The 18306-nt window shown below is 36.2% G+C and overlaps 1 protein-coding gene across 9 annotated transcripts in view; it reads right to left on the reverse strand.

Moving 5' to 3' along the window:
• Window positions 1-18306, reverse strand: part of LOC150085310 (calmodulin-binding transcription activator 2-like) — a 736406-nt gene that overhangs the window by 224429 nt on the left and 493671 nt on the right. For all 9 annotated transcript variants that reach the window (XM_090373990.1, XM_090373988.1, XM_090373984.1 and 6 more), the window contains 2 exons: window positions 7777-7844; window positions 2333-2468 (listed from right to left, as the gene is read on the reverse strand). In XM_090373990.1, coding sequence (XP_090230116.1) covers window positions 2333-2468; window positions 7777-7844 — 204 coding nt within the window. The remainder of the gene's footprint in view (window positions 1-2332; window positions 2469-7776; window positions 7845-18306) is intronic.

Here is an 18306-nt window from a genome sequence, read left to right on the forward strand (position 1 = left end):
ATAATAATCTTCTCCATAAACTAATACACATATTTAATAAAATAATACAGTATATATATTAAATTATGGGCATAGTATCTATTATCCTGAAAGAGGCCTCTGAGATTGGGAAAATTCATGTCTAGAAAATAAGTGAACTCATACACCAACTGTTAAATAAATTTTACTGTAACAAAAAAACTTTACAAATAAATATCAAAAAACAATTTATAAAATTTACTATAATTTACAATAAACTGATGGCTGTATATTGCGGAATGCTAAAACTATAATAAAATATTTACTGTAAAATATGCTAAAATATAAAGATATCAATATAAAATATAAACGCGATAAAAAACCTGAAGCTTTTGAGAGTGTCAGCTCCCTTCCTCAACAGTAATAAGATTTCCTGCAATATCTCCTTATATAACAGGCTCACGGTACCTCCACACGTGGTATTCCTCCACGTGATTCCCTCGGTGCATGGGCAGAACCAGAAGTGGACATGGCTCGGGTACAGGGCAAACAAAATCGTTCATCCGTACTGCGGATAACTGCTCTGCTTCAAAAATAGGATGTATGCGTATACCTTTGTCTCTATTCATGGTATTCTTACTGGATGAGCCAATCCGCAAACCCTCTAGCCACTAACGCTCTCAGTACCTATGCGCGTGGTCCACGATGATCGCATCCTCTGGGGAGATTTGATGCTGCTTCTCCCAAAAATGTTTGGCCACAGCAGACCTGTAATCGGCGGTTCTTATAGCATTTAAATTCTCCCCCAGACGATCCCTGAGCTGTCGTTTTGTTTCCCCCACAATCTGGGCATTCTATTCTGTATACAACTCCACTACTGAGGTCTTTTAGTATACGGTCTTTCACCTGGGACACAGCTGTGCACAGCCTCCGCCCGGGAAGCTGTGCACAGCGTGTCTTATAATCCCGTGGCCGTAATGACCATGTGGTGGCAGATTCAGAAGCGAGGGGCACTCACTTCTGAATCTGATTTTCCATCCATATTATTAACAGCTGTTCCATCTTCAATATTAGCATTAGCATATGATGTAAGAAAGCAAGCTTATATAGCATCAGCCAAACAAAACACACACACACACACACACACACACACACACACACACACACACACACACACACCTTTTCATTTCACCCATGCAAAATACGTTTCCATATTTTTTTCAGTTTGCACCAGCCAGAAAAAACTTACATAAAGTTGAATTTGCGTAAGCACCTGAATATAGCACCTGAACACTATTATGTGATCACTGTTGATCTTAAGTGAGTTGATCCTTTGACATATTCTTTTATATGCGTACTGTTCTTTAAAATAGTATTTACTGTTGAAGCAGCGAGACCTAATTCCCTTGCAATAGATAACAAACTTTGTCCTGCTTCGTACTTCTTAATCATTTTCATCTTCATTTCTAAATCAATTTTGTTTTGTTTCGTGGCACTGCCAACACTTGCACTTTCCATTGGTCCCTTTCCCTTCATCATTTTAATAAGTGAATAGGAATGAAGAGAAGTTTCTGAAAATTTGTTTTTTATATGATTGAAGATTTCAGTGAAGGGGAACACGTTTCACCATAATACCGTAACGTAAAAACCCACTGCATTGCAGTTATCGGGATTATCGCAAATGCAATAAGATCGAGTTTACTACCTGTTTATAATTAGATGCACTAACAGAAAAGTCCAATAAACTAGAAAGTGCGAATTGTTTTTATTGTTATTTGGTTGCAACCTCCAGAAATGTGCTTTAGAAAAATATATCACAAAGGCATTCAAAATTGATTCTTATAATGGGAACATATGACAACAATGAAAGTGTAGTGCAATTTCCGTTATAAATATGACCTTTTACAGAGATAAATAGCTTAATAATATAGTGGAATGTTCAACTTCCAAGGACTTCAAACGAATTACAAAAAAAAAAAAAAAAAAAAAAACAATATGTTATTGGGTTCACATTACGATATTTTCAGAATACTTCTATTTATCCCTACAGATGCAAAATACGTTTCCATATTTTTTTCAGTTTACACCGGCCAGCAAAATCTTACGTAAAGTTGAATTTTCATAGGTTGAGGAGTTCCTGTACACGTACACACACACACACAGTAATTCAGCTGATGACTACTTTGCACAATGTTTTATAAAACGCTCTTGTTTTGTATTCTGAGAGTAGATAAAATGCTTCCAACATACTTTTTTTTAGTTAATATGTTCTCAGAGGCTGCAGTTTTATTTTTAAATAAAATTGTAGCACAACATAATGGAAGCTTTTATTTCGATAATTATATTTGTTAAATATATAATGTTGGAAGAATACCTCAGTGCCCTGCACTTTCAGTTTCATGTGATCTTCCCGTGTAGTTTTACCATCCTTACGCTTTTTCCAGCAATAGCCATCTCTTCGGTATCTAACCCGTTTTCGACTGTAAAGGAGCATAGAACCACTCTTTGGCCTATAAAAAAAATTTACATAGACTGTATAATATATTTAAAAGATAACTTTTCAACAGTAAAATATGCAGAATAACATTCATACATGGTTTTTTTTATTTTTTTATTGTGATCTTATTTATCCACAAGGTCAACTATTTTTATAAGCAATTTTAATAAGCAAATTAATATCATAATAAGCAATTTTAGATCGAAACGCTTATTTGTACTATCTAACCTTAAGACAATTCTAGTACACATCAATGTTTTAAAGTGATCACACATCATTACTAATATAATTTAAAAAATAAGAATAAACCTATTAAACTGCATATTCACAAATTATCATTTTCTCAGTCTTAACTAAATGTCAATAAATTTTACATAGTATTTTAAATTAACGTCCATGCGTTAAAATGTTTTTTTTTTATTTCTAATAAAAATTTCGCCTCTTGCCTATAACAGGGGTGGCGAACTTTTTAAAAGTTATGTGCCCAGAACACAAAATTGGCTAAATCTTTTAAAAAACTACCCTCGCGTTTCATAACATAAAACGCATGACGCTTTATTATCCTTCTTAATCATACCAAATCTTTCACTCCAAGGCTCTTGAAATTCTCTGCCACTCCCTTCTTCATTGGAAGGTTTTGTTTATTTTCTGGTTGAGCTGACATTCTAAACAATCTGTAAAGGGCAAATAGCAATTAAAATATTTAGGAGAATTTATAGGAATTAATGAAGAATAATCTCCAACCTCTACACCACGTACAAACCATAATTGATAATGAAGGAGGCTACACTAAATAATGAATGTGGATAATATATCCCACATAACTTATGTTCTGAATAAATGTGCGAAATTTGTATGAGTGCCACTTTGGGCATGCGTGCCATGGGTTTGCCACCCCTGACCTATAACAATCAATTTGCCATCTATGAGATAGATAGACAGCCAGACATGGACTGAAAAGATGGAGATAAACCCCACTTTCTATATTGTGTTGGCTATACTGCATGCACCTGTGCACTGCTCAGTTTTTTGTGAACTGTGTTACTGTCAGATTGATGATGTTACATATGGCAATTAAAAATTCTTAAAATATGCAGACCATCTCTTAGATGTTATATTAGTAGTGAGTGGATTTTTTTCACAAATGTTTTACAACATGGGTGCCAAACAGGGGCCTTCAAAATGCATATGCTCAACTAATTTTAAGAGTAATTTTACAAAGTATGTAGTCATCATAGCTATGGATGAGGATGGATCGCAGATAGGGCAATGCGAAAGGAGATCAAAAGTTTTAAGTGAAGAATAACCTAAAAATTTGGATCAACAAAGAAAGCAGGTGAAGAATGTGTGGAAGAAGAAGAGAACAATGTGGATGCATTTTACAAGCAATAGCAGAAGTGATTATGGAAGAAATGGATTCAAATGGTCAAAGGATTATATTTTTAAGTAGAGCACAACCCAGAAACATATCAATATTTTACAGCTGCCAGGGTTCACCTGGAGAAATTTTATAAGGATAAAGCCGTTGCACCACTTATCAGCTGGATTTTATTTTATTTATTTTTTCTGTTAACTTAAGAAATCCTGAAACAATAAATCAAATAAGAAATGAGGGGAAAAAAAATTTAACTTGTCCATCTGGACACTATACAGAAAGTATGCAAAAACTATTTGAAAGATGAATAATACTGTAGTAAATTATTGACATGTGAAATCAGAATATTCATAGTTGCCTAAGTTTTTTCCCTATTACATAAAAATATCTTTTTTTTTTTGTGCATCTCAATTAACAAATTAGGTAAATTATTGCTTTTCATTTCTTTTAAAGCATTTTTAGTCAGAAAATTTCTTGTAGCATGAATAATTTTACTTCTCATTATGCATGCACCTTTTTTATGATTTTTATTGTAAAAACAAAAGCTGGGATGCCTCAGAAAACAATTTTTAAGCTCTCTAATGGTCTAGGATTAAATTTGAATTTTTCACAAAACAAATTAATACTTACTTTATTAAAATTTCTAGTGATTCCATTAAAATACCAAAACTGAAAATGGTCAGTTCTAAATATGTTCTATTTAAACAACAACAGATGACCATAAGGTGGAATGCACCATTAAAATTAATGCCTTACCAATTTTAGCATATCTAATTAACCCATGGTCAGTTAATTTAAAAGGTTAAAGATCAACAATTAAATCATTAATGTCATGATTAGAACACTATTTATGATAAGACAACATTATATAATCTATTAGCCATTTACAGCACCCAAAGTTAAATTAAATTCTTTTTGAATTTTTTTTATTTTTTAAAACCTAATTTTAATAAAAGGCAGAATTGTGAAGCTTACTAGACTGATAGGGCTGACATTTTTGACTTGAATCATTCAACTTAGTTTTGAAATTTCTACTGACTTTTGCCATTGCCTTATATGTGATACAAATATCTTCTTTGGATCACATTATGTATGCAATATAAATGATGCTGTATGCTCATTATATTGTTCTATTATACAATAGTTTGCAGAATCTTCAAGAATCTCTGAAAAAAATTAGATAAAGGCTGTGGACAATTTAGGATAAAAATTAGTTACACAAAAACAAATTAGGTACATTAACAAAGTTATAAAAGCTGGGAGAGATGAGGAAAATTCAGGGGGGCAGACTAGATAACCAAAAACTGGACCAAGTTGATAATTTTCTACATGTAGAAATAATTTTTTAATGAAGATGAAGATATGAAAGCAAAAGTGAACGTAGGTATGAAAATAAACAACTGAATAAGTAAAATAGAAAGTGAAGAAAACCAGTTTAACAAATTCCTTTAAAATAAAAACAAAAATAATTTAAAAGACAAAATTTGCTAATTATAACACTTTTGTAGTTGTCACCATTTTGACTTTATCATTCTATGATGACCTTTAAATCAGCAGGCCTTGAAATATCTGGTATCTTGCTTTCTGCGCTGCTGCTGCATGTTCCAATAGAAACAGTGCAAGAATCCCTTTCACTTCTGCCTGCAGCTATTGCTAATCTAATAGTGTGTACCTCCCACCCAAGCTAGCACTTTTCTAACCCACTTAACGCTGCCTTGATATCATCAACAAATATTCTTGCACCCTTTCTCTTTAAGTGTATCCCATCCCTGTAGAAGCAGTCTCTCCTGTTTAGAAGCACAGACCACACTGAGAAAAATTCTACCCAATGACACTTGCACAATCTCTCCACAGCTAAATTGATTGACAAGGCTCTCATCTGGGCAGAATTGCAGACACTTTCAAATGTAATCCTAACTTGTGACTTATTCTCATCATTTCCCTGTATTAGTAGAGTAAGTCCTCCGATCTCCTACTCTTAATGTCATTAGCGCCAGCATCTAAAACAATATCACCTTTTGTGCCCTTAAAAGATAATATATGCTCTACAGTGTCATCAAATTTTGCCTCTGGCAGACATATCCTGTTCCTATTCAAAGGGGTGCCCTTACAAAGAAAGGCTTCAGTGTCTGGAGACTAGGCACATGCAAGGTAATCTGATTGAGGTATTTAAGGCTTTGAATGGATTGAGCAAGTTCAATGCTGATGGGCATCTTCCTCTTGCTCAGACCATGTATGCTTATGAGGGGGCATAAATTTAAATATGCCCCCTCATAAATTTAAATGCCCCCTGTTGTTGTGGAAATTGATAGCTTAAATAAATTTGAAGAAGAACTAGACAAACCATAGGAAGGAATGGATAGGTGAGATGGGAAGTGGCTTTGCTGCTTTTTTTTTTTTGTTTGATGTATATGCTTGCTTTCTTTTATCATTTGCCATTACTAATTCTATTCCACCTATCATTTTTAAACAATATATTTCCCATTTCCCTGATGGCAAAGTAACTGACAATAGCTATCTCCTGTAGGATCAGTGCATTCTGCCTTGTTGCTGCTGTGTTGCCTGATGTGGAAGTCTAAGCCCTGCAATTGAGGTAGGCAGCTGAGAACTTGACAGGGACTTCCAACTTAATTTCTTCAAAGGTATCCGCCCTATTCTTCAAACTCTCATAAACACCCATCAGAAAACTAGATTGATGCCTAATATCCTCACTAATATCAATGAACACACACAAAGACATCCCTTTTGGTTGTATCATATCCTGTTCCAGATCGATACACAAACATCAAACAAGTAATACATCTGTGATTCAATTTAATTGAGAATTGGAATACTAAAGTAATATACTTAAATGCAATAATAACACTATGAATGGTTATGTAGAAATAATACACTTTATGTTTTCAAGTTTATGTTATATGTATTACTGTAAAGTTAGAAGTTAATTATAAAAGCTAATAAAATTATCTAATAATGCCAACCTAGTAATCTCAACTTTCAATATACCTATTTACCACAATTAAAACACTAGAATTCCCCTATCATGATGCACTACACTACAAAGTTACGAGATATGCACCAAATCACAAATACAAAGGTTCTGCATATATTAAGTAGCGACTTAAAAAATCCCTAGCTAAATTTAAAAATAAACTAACAAACATGATGGGGACTATAATGCTATTTGTGGAATACAATTTAATATGCTAATTAGGTCAATAAAACAGCAAGATTTTTTTAAAAACTCTCCGTTCCCAGGAGCTCAACATTCTTTGACTAGTAAATGGAAAGTCTCAAACCAGAAACTTCACAGCTAAGGTGTATCTGCCTGTGGATTTCTGGCTGTATTAACTATTAAACTGATTATGAGTGCTTCAAGGCAGATACTGTTGCAGACTTTGCCCTCTCTAGAAAGTCTGAGCTAAAGTTTTGTTAATAACAATAGCTCTGTTTCTTCTCTAGATTTGGATTCAAGAGCTTATCCAAAAAGAAAGATCTGAAATTTATTATTTTAAATTTCAAATCTTCTCTTTATGGTGAAGAGCAGGTCTGAAATGTATTTCAGATCATATGCAAGTTGCCCAAAGAAGCAACCGATCTGTGGAATCAACTCTCCTGATTCCACAGATAGTTTTATGAATTTGCAGTAATTAATTAGATTTTGAATAAATTTTATAAAATTTAATGTTCTGATTTACAGCATAATGATATTTTGTTTGATTATTATACAGAAAATTTTTATCATGATGATTTTATGTATAGTAATCCAAGTGTTAATTATATGCCTTAGGTAGACATTAATTTTGATTTACTTAAGATTTTGTTTTACTTATGCTGTTCTTAAATTGTCATAAAAACTTACCTGCAAATATCAACACGAAAAAATACTCAAACATCAACTTTATTTTATATATGAAGTTTCAATTTATATATAAAGAAAATTCACCTGATCTTGACTTCTTTTGATAGCCATTCTTCATGTCTGTCAAAACTGATTAAAATGGCAGCAATTTCCTAAACAATAACGATTTAAAAGAATTCATATTTTGAAGTTTTAAAAGCATCTTGTAAGCAAATTATCTGAATATACAGTACATTATAATAAAAAATTCCTATAGGTACAGTTTCCATAAACTTATTCAGGGTTTCATAACAGTATTTCAAATTTAAATATTTACTGATTGCTAAGATATTGCCCAGTGTCCAGATCAGACGTATGCCAAGATAGAACAACAAAATCAACTATTGTTTACAAAGATCAGAGTGGGTGCAAGAGTCATTTTTCTTGGCATATGTCTGATCTGGACACTGAAGCTGTGCAAAGAGTTTGAAATCAAGTGATCAGTTTGTGACCTGTGAGAGATTAAAACATATCAGATTTCCTCTACCATTCAAACAGGACAAATATCAATACAGTTTTGTGAACAGCCAACGAAGATTTGTTTGTTGCCATACCATGCAAGGTATGGCAATTCCAGTGTTTCCAAAACAACTGTACAAGATTAGTGTTCTGTGAGAACCAACTGAGGATATTCTACACGTATCGATACCGTGATTGGTGCATTATAGCTTAGGTTGCTGTTGTGCCAGTAAACCCAAAATCAAATCAAACATATCAATAGTGTGAAAAGCTACCTACCAGCAAATACAAGGATTTGGATACTGCAAATTTGGATACAAGCATTAAGGATACTGCAGCAAATTTAAACATCAGTATAGGAATGGTGCATTCTATAATGAATGATAGACTGCACCAATGGGATACACAGACCTTGACCACAAGGTATGTGCATCCCAATGGATGCCATTTTTTCTGAATGAGAAGCAAAAATTTCTTACATAAAAATAAAGTTATTCCTGCAACACAAGGGTTCCATGAAATGTTACCGTACCTAAAAAAAATTAGCTCCTATCTGCAATTCGACATTTTTATAAATTTAAAATAAATATAGGATATACAATGTATCTAAAAATAAATTCTTGTGATGTAATTGATTTGAATTATTTTCTTTCTAGTCTTGAAGACAAAGGCTTTTTGTATTAATAAATGGAATAAAGGTTATATATATTTGCCATTCCACCAATTTTAACCCATTCTAAAATAGTATTCCATTACTCAAAAATATTTTTAGTAATATTAAGATTTTTATTACTATTATATTTTAATGGCACTGGAACTTGTTGCTCATATCCATGTACTGCATAGTTGTCGGTAGAAGTTTGTATTCATTGGCTGATTTATATATTTGTGCAGGCTGAAAAACTAAGAATATCTCATGGGGAAAAAATTCTAGTCCCTCCACCTAAAATCAGGTAACTACAATCTCAATGGAAGAGAATTTAATTCCTTTAGTCATCAATGGGAATCAATTCCAGAGCTCACCAAATAAGTAGCAAAAGGCAATGAATCATGCTGACTAAGCTGACATCGAGAACTCTCAAAAAAGATTGAAAAACACTGCAAAACAATTGAGACCCACCCATTTGCTGGCAATGTGATGCTTACTATCTTTTTTGATCAAAAGATCCACAGTTTTGGACTTTAAACCTCGAGTTTCCACCAATCCCCAGTGAAACAGAGAAATACTGAAATTCTAGAATATTAAGAACACTTCTATACAAATTCACAGAACGAATAATCTTCTTTTATGAAAATGTAAGTTTACATGTAGTAAATTAAATCAAGACTATATCATATGATGCAAGGTGTTATATCCCATATAGACTACATCTATCCAGATGTAATTTCTATTTTTCTATATCATATGTTATAGAGCCAGTTAGCACTTTTGCTTCTAGCTTTTCCGACAATAGAATTCAACTTTGGATTTGAAAACTGCAAGATTCAGTCAATCTGGATTGGAAAGGGCAGAAACATTTTTGGGCTTTCTTCTCACTATGAATGAATTAATCAACGCATGGTGAAAGTTGCCTGACATAATATCCAATTTCTCTTCTGTCAAATTGGAAGAAAAATTCTTAAAGTAGAGTAGTTTTCCTCTAAGTGGATTAAAATCAAGAACCGATCCTTGGAGGTTTGGGGGTCTCCAAGGATCATATTATTCAACAAATGGGTAATTAGGCTATTGGCTTGGATTTCGCTAACCTCTTCCTAACCAAGGATGTTTTCACATAAAATAAAACATCTTTTGTGCATACAAAGTACACATGCGTTTTTTTGTTGTTTTTTTTTACTGAAAACCCCAAACACCAGAGGTATAGAGCCTGTAGTACTTGGTACCAGGTATGGCTTGAAGGCTGAGAAGGCAGAATATATTTATTGATATTAGACTTGAATGTTGCTTAGACTGCAATTTTCAGGAAATACATGAAAAGGAAGGTTGTTCCAGAAAACAAAAGCAGAATGGATAAATGAGGAAGAGGAAAAGTTGGTTCTGCGAGTTTGGAGTTGGACAGTAAATGGATGCTGATTGGTCACAGTAAGTGTACAGACTGGTTTGGAAGAGTGTGGGGGAACTACAGAAGCCAGTTTAGAGGAACAAAGCCCAAGGAAGTATATACAGAAAAGGCATGCAGCAGAAAATGAATGTCAATGAGACAGAGAGTGGAGAGACTTTATAAGAGAGGGATCATTAATTAACTTGATTGGGAGCATTGTACTAGATGTGGGAACAATATTCCACGGTAAGTGCAGATTTGAGATTTGTACAGAGTGAGTAGTTGTTTAGAAGAAAAGTAACCATGGCAAAAAAAGAAAACCCAGTTTTTTGATGCAGAGGAAGTAATATTTGTGATGTGCTTAATGCCAAGAAAGTGATCAAAAGTAAGTAAGGGTAATTCCTAATAGAGATATTTGATCTTGTGTAGAAATCTGAATTACACTGATTATGATTATAGGAGCAGAAGACTCTTCTTTGTGAGTTTTTTTTTTTATGAAAACCCCAAACGAGAAGGGTATCAAAACCTATAGTATTTAGTACCATGCATGGTATGAAGGAGATGGGGGGGGAGAAGGAGGAGGAGGCCAGAAACTTTTCTCCGGAGACTGACTAAACATGGGTTTCCTTCAGGCCTTTAATAAGCAAAGTGCATGCGTGTGTGTTATGGGTGCTTAATGGTGCATAAGCTACACTGGCTATAGTGTGCCTGTCCATAGAGTGTTATGAAATAATTCAAAATTGAAGGCATTTCAATTTCATTTTAGAAACTATTCAGAAGCGATGACATATTCCAATTTTTTTCAGAAAACAGAAAAGTTCATTAATGTTTGCCTGGTCACCAATAATATGCTCTAGTGATATTGGTTCTTGCAGTTTAGTCAGAGAAAGCAGGACTGATGTTCTGTCCTGGTGATATTGCAATCAATAAGAATATGCTCGACTGTCAGATGTACTAAGCAGTGGGGACACTGAGGAGGATCATCACTTGTGAATAGATGGAGGTGGGTCAGATTAGTATGTCCTATTCTTGCCCGTGCAAGCTCCACTTCTTCCCTTCTAGTTGTTTGGATGCTTGAGTTCCAAAATTTTGGTTTCTGTTTCAACTGGAAAAGTTTGTTATTAGTCTGGGTGTGCCATAGCTCTTTCCACTGTTCGGGGCATGCTGCTTTTATGATGATATCATGGTCAGAGGCTGGAATATGGGCAGAGGTCAAATCTAATGTGGAGGGATTTTTTGCCGATATATCCACCAGTTCATTCCCCTTTATCCCTGAATGTGCTGGAATCCAACAAAAGTTCACTAATTGTTCACATTGTTCAATTTTCAAGAGCAACTTCCTGATTTTGTTTAAACCAGGGTGATTAGTATAGGAGGGATTTTGCATCGCTCTAATTGAGCTGAGAGAGTTTGTGTAAATTAAATATTTTGAAGATAATAAATACATACATTTTCTGTTTATACTCCGGGATGACCAAACGGTCAGAGGAGTTCACAAGATAGACAGAATACAAGAAACAGCACCGTATTCAGCAGTCATGGGCTTGAACCCCGGTCACTCAAGGCACGTGTACTTATGCACCTGCATGCCTGACCACTAGGCTACGGCGGCAATAAAGATTCAAATTTTCTAGAGCTAATTTTATTCCATGTAGTTCTGCAGAAAAGTTGCTATACTCAGGCGGAAGGGAAGCTGAAATAATAGTGGAGGGAAACACTGCTGCTGCTCCAAAGGCTGATTGAGATTTGGACCCATCGGTATATAATGGCAAGAAATCAACATAGCTCTGATTATGACTTGCATTGAGTATTTTCAGGTTGAGAGTCGGTAGAAGATTCTTACCCCATTGAAGAAAATAAGTATAAAAGTTCAGTTGAGAAGGGGGAGTCCAAGGTGGATGAAAGTAATTCATTCCTGTTGAATATTGTGAAGAGGAACTTTCCAACACTGTGGTATTTCAAAAATCCGTAGGCCTGCTGGCCTTATTTTATTAGGTTTATTTCTGTAGAGATTAGTTAGTTGAGGACTAAAGAGGTATGAGTGAATAGGATGCAAACAGAAACTTTTTATTTTGGCTGTATATTCAGTAGTAACATTTTTCTGCAGAGGTGCAAAGGGGGTTCATGAGCTTCAATATATAGACTGTAAGTTGGAGATGTCCTGAAGGCTCCAAGTGCAATCCATAATGCACTGTGTTGTATAGGATCCAGCCAGCGTAGTACACTCTTTCGGGCAGAATCGTAGACTGGAGCACCATAATCCAAACATGATCTAATAAATGCTCTATATAGTCGAAGCAACAAGATACGATCTGCTTCCCAAGACAGGGCAGATAAAGCTCTTAGTATGTTGAGCTTTTTGAGACAGGAATTACGTACGAGTTTAATATGTTCAAGGAAGTTTAACTTCTTGTCAAGGGTTAATCCCAAGAATCTGTTGTTGGCGATCGGAATGGTAAAGTCTGACATGTGAAGTTCGGGATCTGTATATAATTTGTGTTGATTGTAAAAATGTATAGCAACAGTTTTCTGTTGTGAAAGATGATAGCCATTGAGCACTGCCCACTTTGGTATTTTATTTAGTGATATCTGCAATTGACATTCAATAGATCTCATGTTCTGAGAATGGCAAGAAAGAGAGATCGTCAGCATACAGGTAAGCCTCAACAGTATTTGGAAGTTCTTTTATAATGGAGTCAACAATTCTAAGGACAAAAATGGTTGCACTCAGTACAAACCCTTGCGGAACTCCTTCCCGCAAGAATGTTATAGAAAGGGAGTTAAAATATCATACTTGATAAGCATGACTCCATAAAAAGTTCTTAATGAATATAGGCAGGTTGCCTCGTAGACCAAGGGCATGCAGGTCTCTATGAATGCTGTGATGCCAGGTAGTATCAAATGCCTTCTCTATGTCGATGGAGACCATAACAAGGTGTTAATTTCTCACAAAGGCATTGCAAACTCTGCCTTGATCACGAGATCTAAGGCAGACCTGTTTTGGCAAAAGCCATGTTGACTATTACTCATTAGATTTTGGTCTTCAATTATCCAAACGAGTTGTCTGTGGATCATTTTCTCAAGGATTTTTCCAGAAAGCTGTCTAATTTTCTTCCATATTAATTTGCAGTCAGTGTTTCTATTTACAGTGGATGCAAACCGAGTCCAGGAATCCTTCTTGGCTTGTTTTTGAATGAGACGTGCTCTTGCCCTTAGTTTCTTATAGTTAATGAGATTAACTGTTGTTGGTGATCGTCGAAATAAATTCCATGCTTTATTTTTTCCCTCTTTGCTTTTGTGCATTCTTCATTCCACCAGCAGTTAAAATGGCACTGGGTCATAGGATTCGTTAATGGAAAAGAGTTTTTAGCTGATGATAACAAGTGGGATGTGTATATTCCGTTACTTCGTCAATGGGCTGTAAGCATATAATTTCCTCATCCAGGGTGATAGCTGATTGAAATCTGACCCAGTTGGCATGAGAGAATTTCCATTTCCTGCAGGGTTCAGCTAATGGTAGTTGTGCAGTGAGCATATTACAAATAATTGGGAAATGATCGCTGCCCATGGGATCATTCATAACAGACCATTCCATGACTGGAAACAGTACCAGGGAGCATAGTGACAGATCTATTGCCAAAGTTTGTCCAGTTGGCAACTGTATGCGAGTAGGTTCACCTGTATTAAGAATAGTAAGATTGTGCCTATCTAGAACACCAAATACGGAGGATGTGGAAAGGTCAGGGAATGACCACAGCATATCCCTGGAGCAAATTGGTTTTAGTTGCTAATGCTCCTAAAAACCAAATAACAAACAAGCCTATCTAGAAAGGTTTCAATCAGTCGGCCATGTGTACTTAATTTAGAAGGTCCCCATAAAGGATGGTGATCACTGAAATCCCCCAACAAACAGACAGGGGAAGGTAACTGCATTAGATGGTTTTCCAGATCTTGGTAAGAGAAGTTATTATTTGGTGGAAGATAGATTGAAACTAGTGTTATTGCAATCTGAGTAATGAAACATACAGCAACAGCTTCAATTTCTGTTTGAAGAACAATATTTGCTTCGCTGGAATCTGTGAGCTGATAAAGATGGCCACACCACCACGGGCAGCATTTGATGTATTGCGATCTTTTCAATACATAGAGTAGTTCTTTACGAAGGTGGAAATTTGGGAAGCTAAATACAGTATTTCCCCATGTATAAGACGCACCTTAATTTTGGGGCCAGAAATTTGAAAAAAATGTATTACATAAAGTTATTGAACTCAAGTTTTATTCATCATAAAATTCATACAACTCCTCATCACTGTCAAAACTCCTATCCATTAGCTTGTCCTCATCTATGTCTGATGACGAATCACTGTCTTCACATATTGCCTCGTCCTCAGTTCCATCTATGGCATTTGAAATGCCACACTTCTTAAATGACTCGACAACGATCTTAATCTTGATATTATCCTAGGATCTTTTCACCCAGGTACAAACTTCTCCTATAGTTGGTTTCTTCACTCTTCCTGCTGGTGTCAAATTGTCCCAGAAGACTTCATCCACTGGTTCCATTCGTCTCTCATGGCAGCTTTGAAGGGTTTGTTAATGCTGACATCAAGTGGTGGGAGCTGGGATGTCAAGCCTCCAGGTATGATGGCAAGTTTTGTTTTTTGCTCTGCAGCAATCTTTGTGTTTTTTTGTTATGTGTGCCCTGAACTGATCAAGCACCAATAGAGCAGGTTTGCGTAAGAGCCCACCTGGTCTCTTGCTCCAAACTTTCTCAAACCAGATCTTCATCCCATCCTGATCCATCCAACCCTTGTCATGAAAGTGGACAATCACTCCTCGAGGAATGTCTTCTTTTGGCATTGTTTTGCGTTTGAAAATCAGCATAGGAGGCAGCTTGGTTCCTTCGGAACAAGCTAGAACAACTGTATAATGGCTCTTTTCATGTCCACTTGTCTTCACAGTTACAGTTTTCACCCTCTTCTTATCAACAGTTCTGTTACTTGGGACATCAAATTGAAGGGGGACTTCGTCCTATTGTCTTTCTTCTCTTCTAAAAATAATAAATGGATTCAAGAGAAATGCCTTGATCAAAAGAGAATATCACATTGTTTGCAATTTGCCCCAACTCAAACCGATGTGTCTTATGACATTGAATGACAAAAACGATGAAATTCAAGGACCTTCTGCTCATAGCTTTCAGGCATCTTTTGGGCAAGTCTGGTGAGTATACGCATGCTTAGTCCATTCCGTTTCATGAACCTAAAGCACCAATTGTGTCCTCCTTTGAAATCAGTAACTTCTTTTTCATCAGCAATTCTTGCCTCATGCTGAACCATCTTTGTGGACACAGGAATTCCAATTGCCCTTTGCTCTTCAATCCAAATCTTCAATTCCCTCTCTAAATCAGGCCATTTTGCTGACTTGTCTCTCATGGCCTTCTTCTGCCGTAGCGTTTTCAGTAGAGTTTCTTCTTCCCGTAGCCAGTCTCGGATTGTTTTCTCAGTTGGAGGAGGACCAAACTTACGTTCAGCAGCACGATTTCCATTCACTTTTGCAAATTGGATCACTTTTAACTTGAATTCAGCACTGTACGAAAATCTTTTCTGAGCCATTTCTGGGCAGAACGTGGCAAAACATAACCTAATATACTGGTAACAAGTGTGAAACAATGAGCACAAAGACAACAAGTGCGAAAAAGCGGGAAATGCAAGTAAAAAAATCTGCAACCACTGTATAAGATGCACCCAGTTTTTAGACCCCAAATTTTTCGAAAAAAGTTGCGTCTTATACATGGGGAAATACGGTAGGTTTCTTGCAAGCAGAAACCCACTGGAGAGTAGCGAAGAATAAGGTAATGAATATTGCCGATATTGCTACGAAGTCCTCTACAATTCCACTTTAAAATACAAGGCATTACTTGAGATGAGTAGAAGGAGCTGTATCTGACTGCTTTTTCAGTATGGCAGTTTTAAGTTGGTCAGATTTCTGTTTGTCTTTTTTTGAAAATGCAGGCCGACCAGCGTCCATTTCTTTCTCCGCATATATTTCTAAAATCGGGTCTTCCTGGTTGGATGAGTAATTAGTATCCATGGAGGTGTCTTGAATATTTTTTTTTTGAATTGCAACTTTTACTATGTGATGCAGTAGCAATCACAGGTGGGAAAGGACATATCACTGGTATTGTAAGAGGTGTGTTACTTGCCTGGTCTGAGTGCTTAGGGACACTGGAATGTTGCTGAGAGAGGACAGCTCGAGCCCAGTTGGAGATTGATGTGTTTAAGGGGACTGTAACATCAGTTTAGGTAGACATAGTTTGTTGTTTTTGTGTAATATTGGCATAGGTACATTTGGGCATAGTAGGAGGGGTTTCCGTAGCCCAGTGGTCAGGAGCGGGAGTGCAGTAGCACACGCTCCTTGAGTAGACCGGGGTGCAAGCCCCTGACTGCAAAATACAGTCGATCTGCCAACCCGCACTGGACCAGCATGGCAGATTATGGTCCATTTTCCTCAACGTGAATTGTTGAGGAGGCTTCCATCCTGCAGTGGGTTGATAATTGCTGCAGTTTACCTTTTTTTTTTTTTTAGGAGCAATTATTTTCCTTGTTTCTTGATAGCTTACCTTATTCTCAACCTTATATTTAACAATTTTTTTCTCAGCTTTCCATCTGTCACACATTTTTGAGTATGCAGTATGGTTGCCTTTGCAGTTGAGGCAAATCTTTTCTGTCGCCAAACATTCAGATTGTGTATGATCAGAAGATCCACAGTTGGGACATACTGGTTTCCTCTGCATGTCGTCTGAGAATGGTCATAATTTTGGCACTTGTAACATCTCAAGGGATTGGGTATGTATGGACAAACACAGCAAAGAAAATAACCCGCTTTCACTGATGATGGTAGGTTTGGGGAATTAAACCTAAGGATAATATTCCTAGTGGGTGTAAGGTTGTCTTTTTTAATCATGATTCTTTTAGCCGCAATAACATTTTGATCCTGAAGTTCTTCAGTTATTTCGTCCTCCATCACATTCAACAGATCCCAGCTAGATATCACACCTTTAGACGTATTTAGTGTTTTATGGGGCGATACACTTACTGGTATACCTGAAAAATTTGTCAGTTGTAAAAGTTTCTCTGGATGTCTACAGTTTGCTGTTTCTAATTGTATGTCTCCAGATCAGTCTTAGGAGATCCAGCAATACTCTACAGGTTTTTCTGGATGAGGAAAGGAGATAACTGGCTGACAGGTTGGTCTGAAAGTGAATGCACAATTAGAAATGCAGGAAACTCTGTTGTTGGTAAATTAGTTTTCAACCTCTTGGGGTGTGAGATGTCAAAATCAGTATCATTCTCTGGCCAAGAACTTGTTGGCTCTAGAGGCGGAAACACATTTTGCTCCATATTTTCTCCTTTTATCCTTGGCAGATGAGCTTTTCTGTCAAGGTTTCCGCCCCCACCATGGAGAGGCAGGAGTAGTGCCTGGTATGGACAAGTGAAAAGTAGTATGGGGTTAGTAATAAACCTATGAGAAAAAAGAAAGGTAGCTTCCCTTTCTTGCTCTGTACAAGAACTTTTTTTGACAAGAGCTGTTATTAAATAAATAGACTGCTTAACAAGGAACGTAAAAGAACTATATATCACTTTTAAGAAATCACACTGAAAGTCACAGAGAAATTGCTCAGTCACAAATGCTTGGCACCTGGGGAAAATTGAGAAAAAAGCCTGTAGGCTTTGTTCTCAATGAATTTCTTGTAATCAGCATCCATCTCTTGGACGTTTTGGAGCATCTCTGCCAGGGGCAAAGGTTGATGACGTTGTAGAGCGGATATCATCTTTTAAGGGCACAAAAGGTGATATAGTTGTACACGTTGGCACTAATGATATTAAGAGTAGGAGACCGGCGGAATTACTTAGCAAGTACAGGTCACTGTTGAAAAAAAGCCGTGAATTAGGGTTGAATTTGAAAGTGTCTGCAATTCTGCCCAGACACGATAGGAGGGAGTATATGACGAGAGCCCTGTCGATCAATTCGGCCCTGGAAGGATTGTGCAAGGCTCAAGGGGTAGAATTTTTTTCAG

Source organism: Mastigoproctus giganteus, chromosome 5 (assembly GCF_048544385.1).
Source record: "Mastigoproctus giganteus isolate SK-2022 chromosome 5, ASM4854438v1, whole genome shotgun sequence".
Taxonomy (NCBI): domain Eukaryota; kingdom Metazoa; phylum Arthropoda; class Arachnida; order Uropygi; family Thelyphonidae; genus Mastigoproctus; species Mastigoproctus giganteus.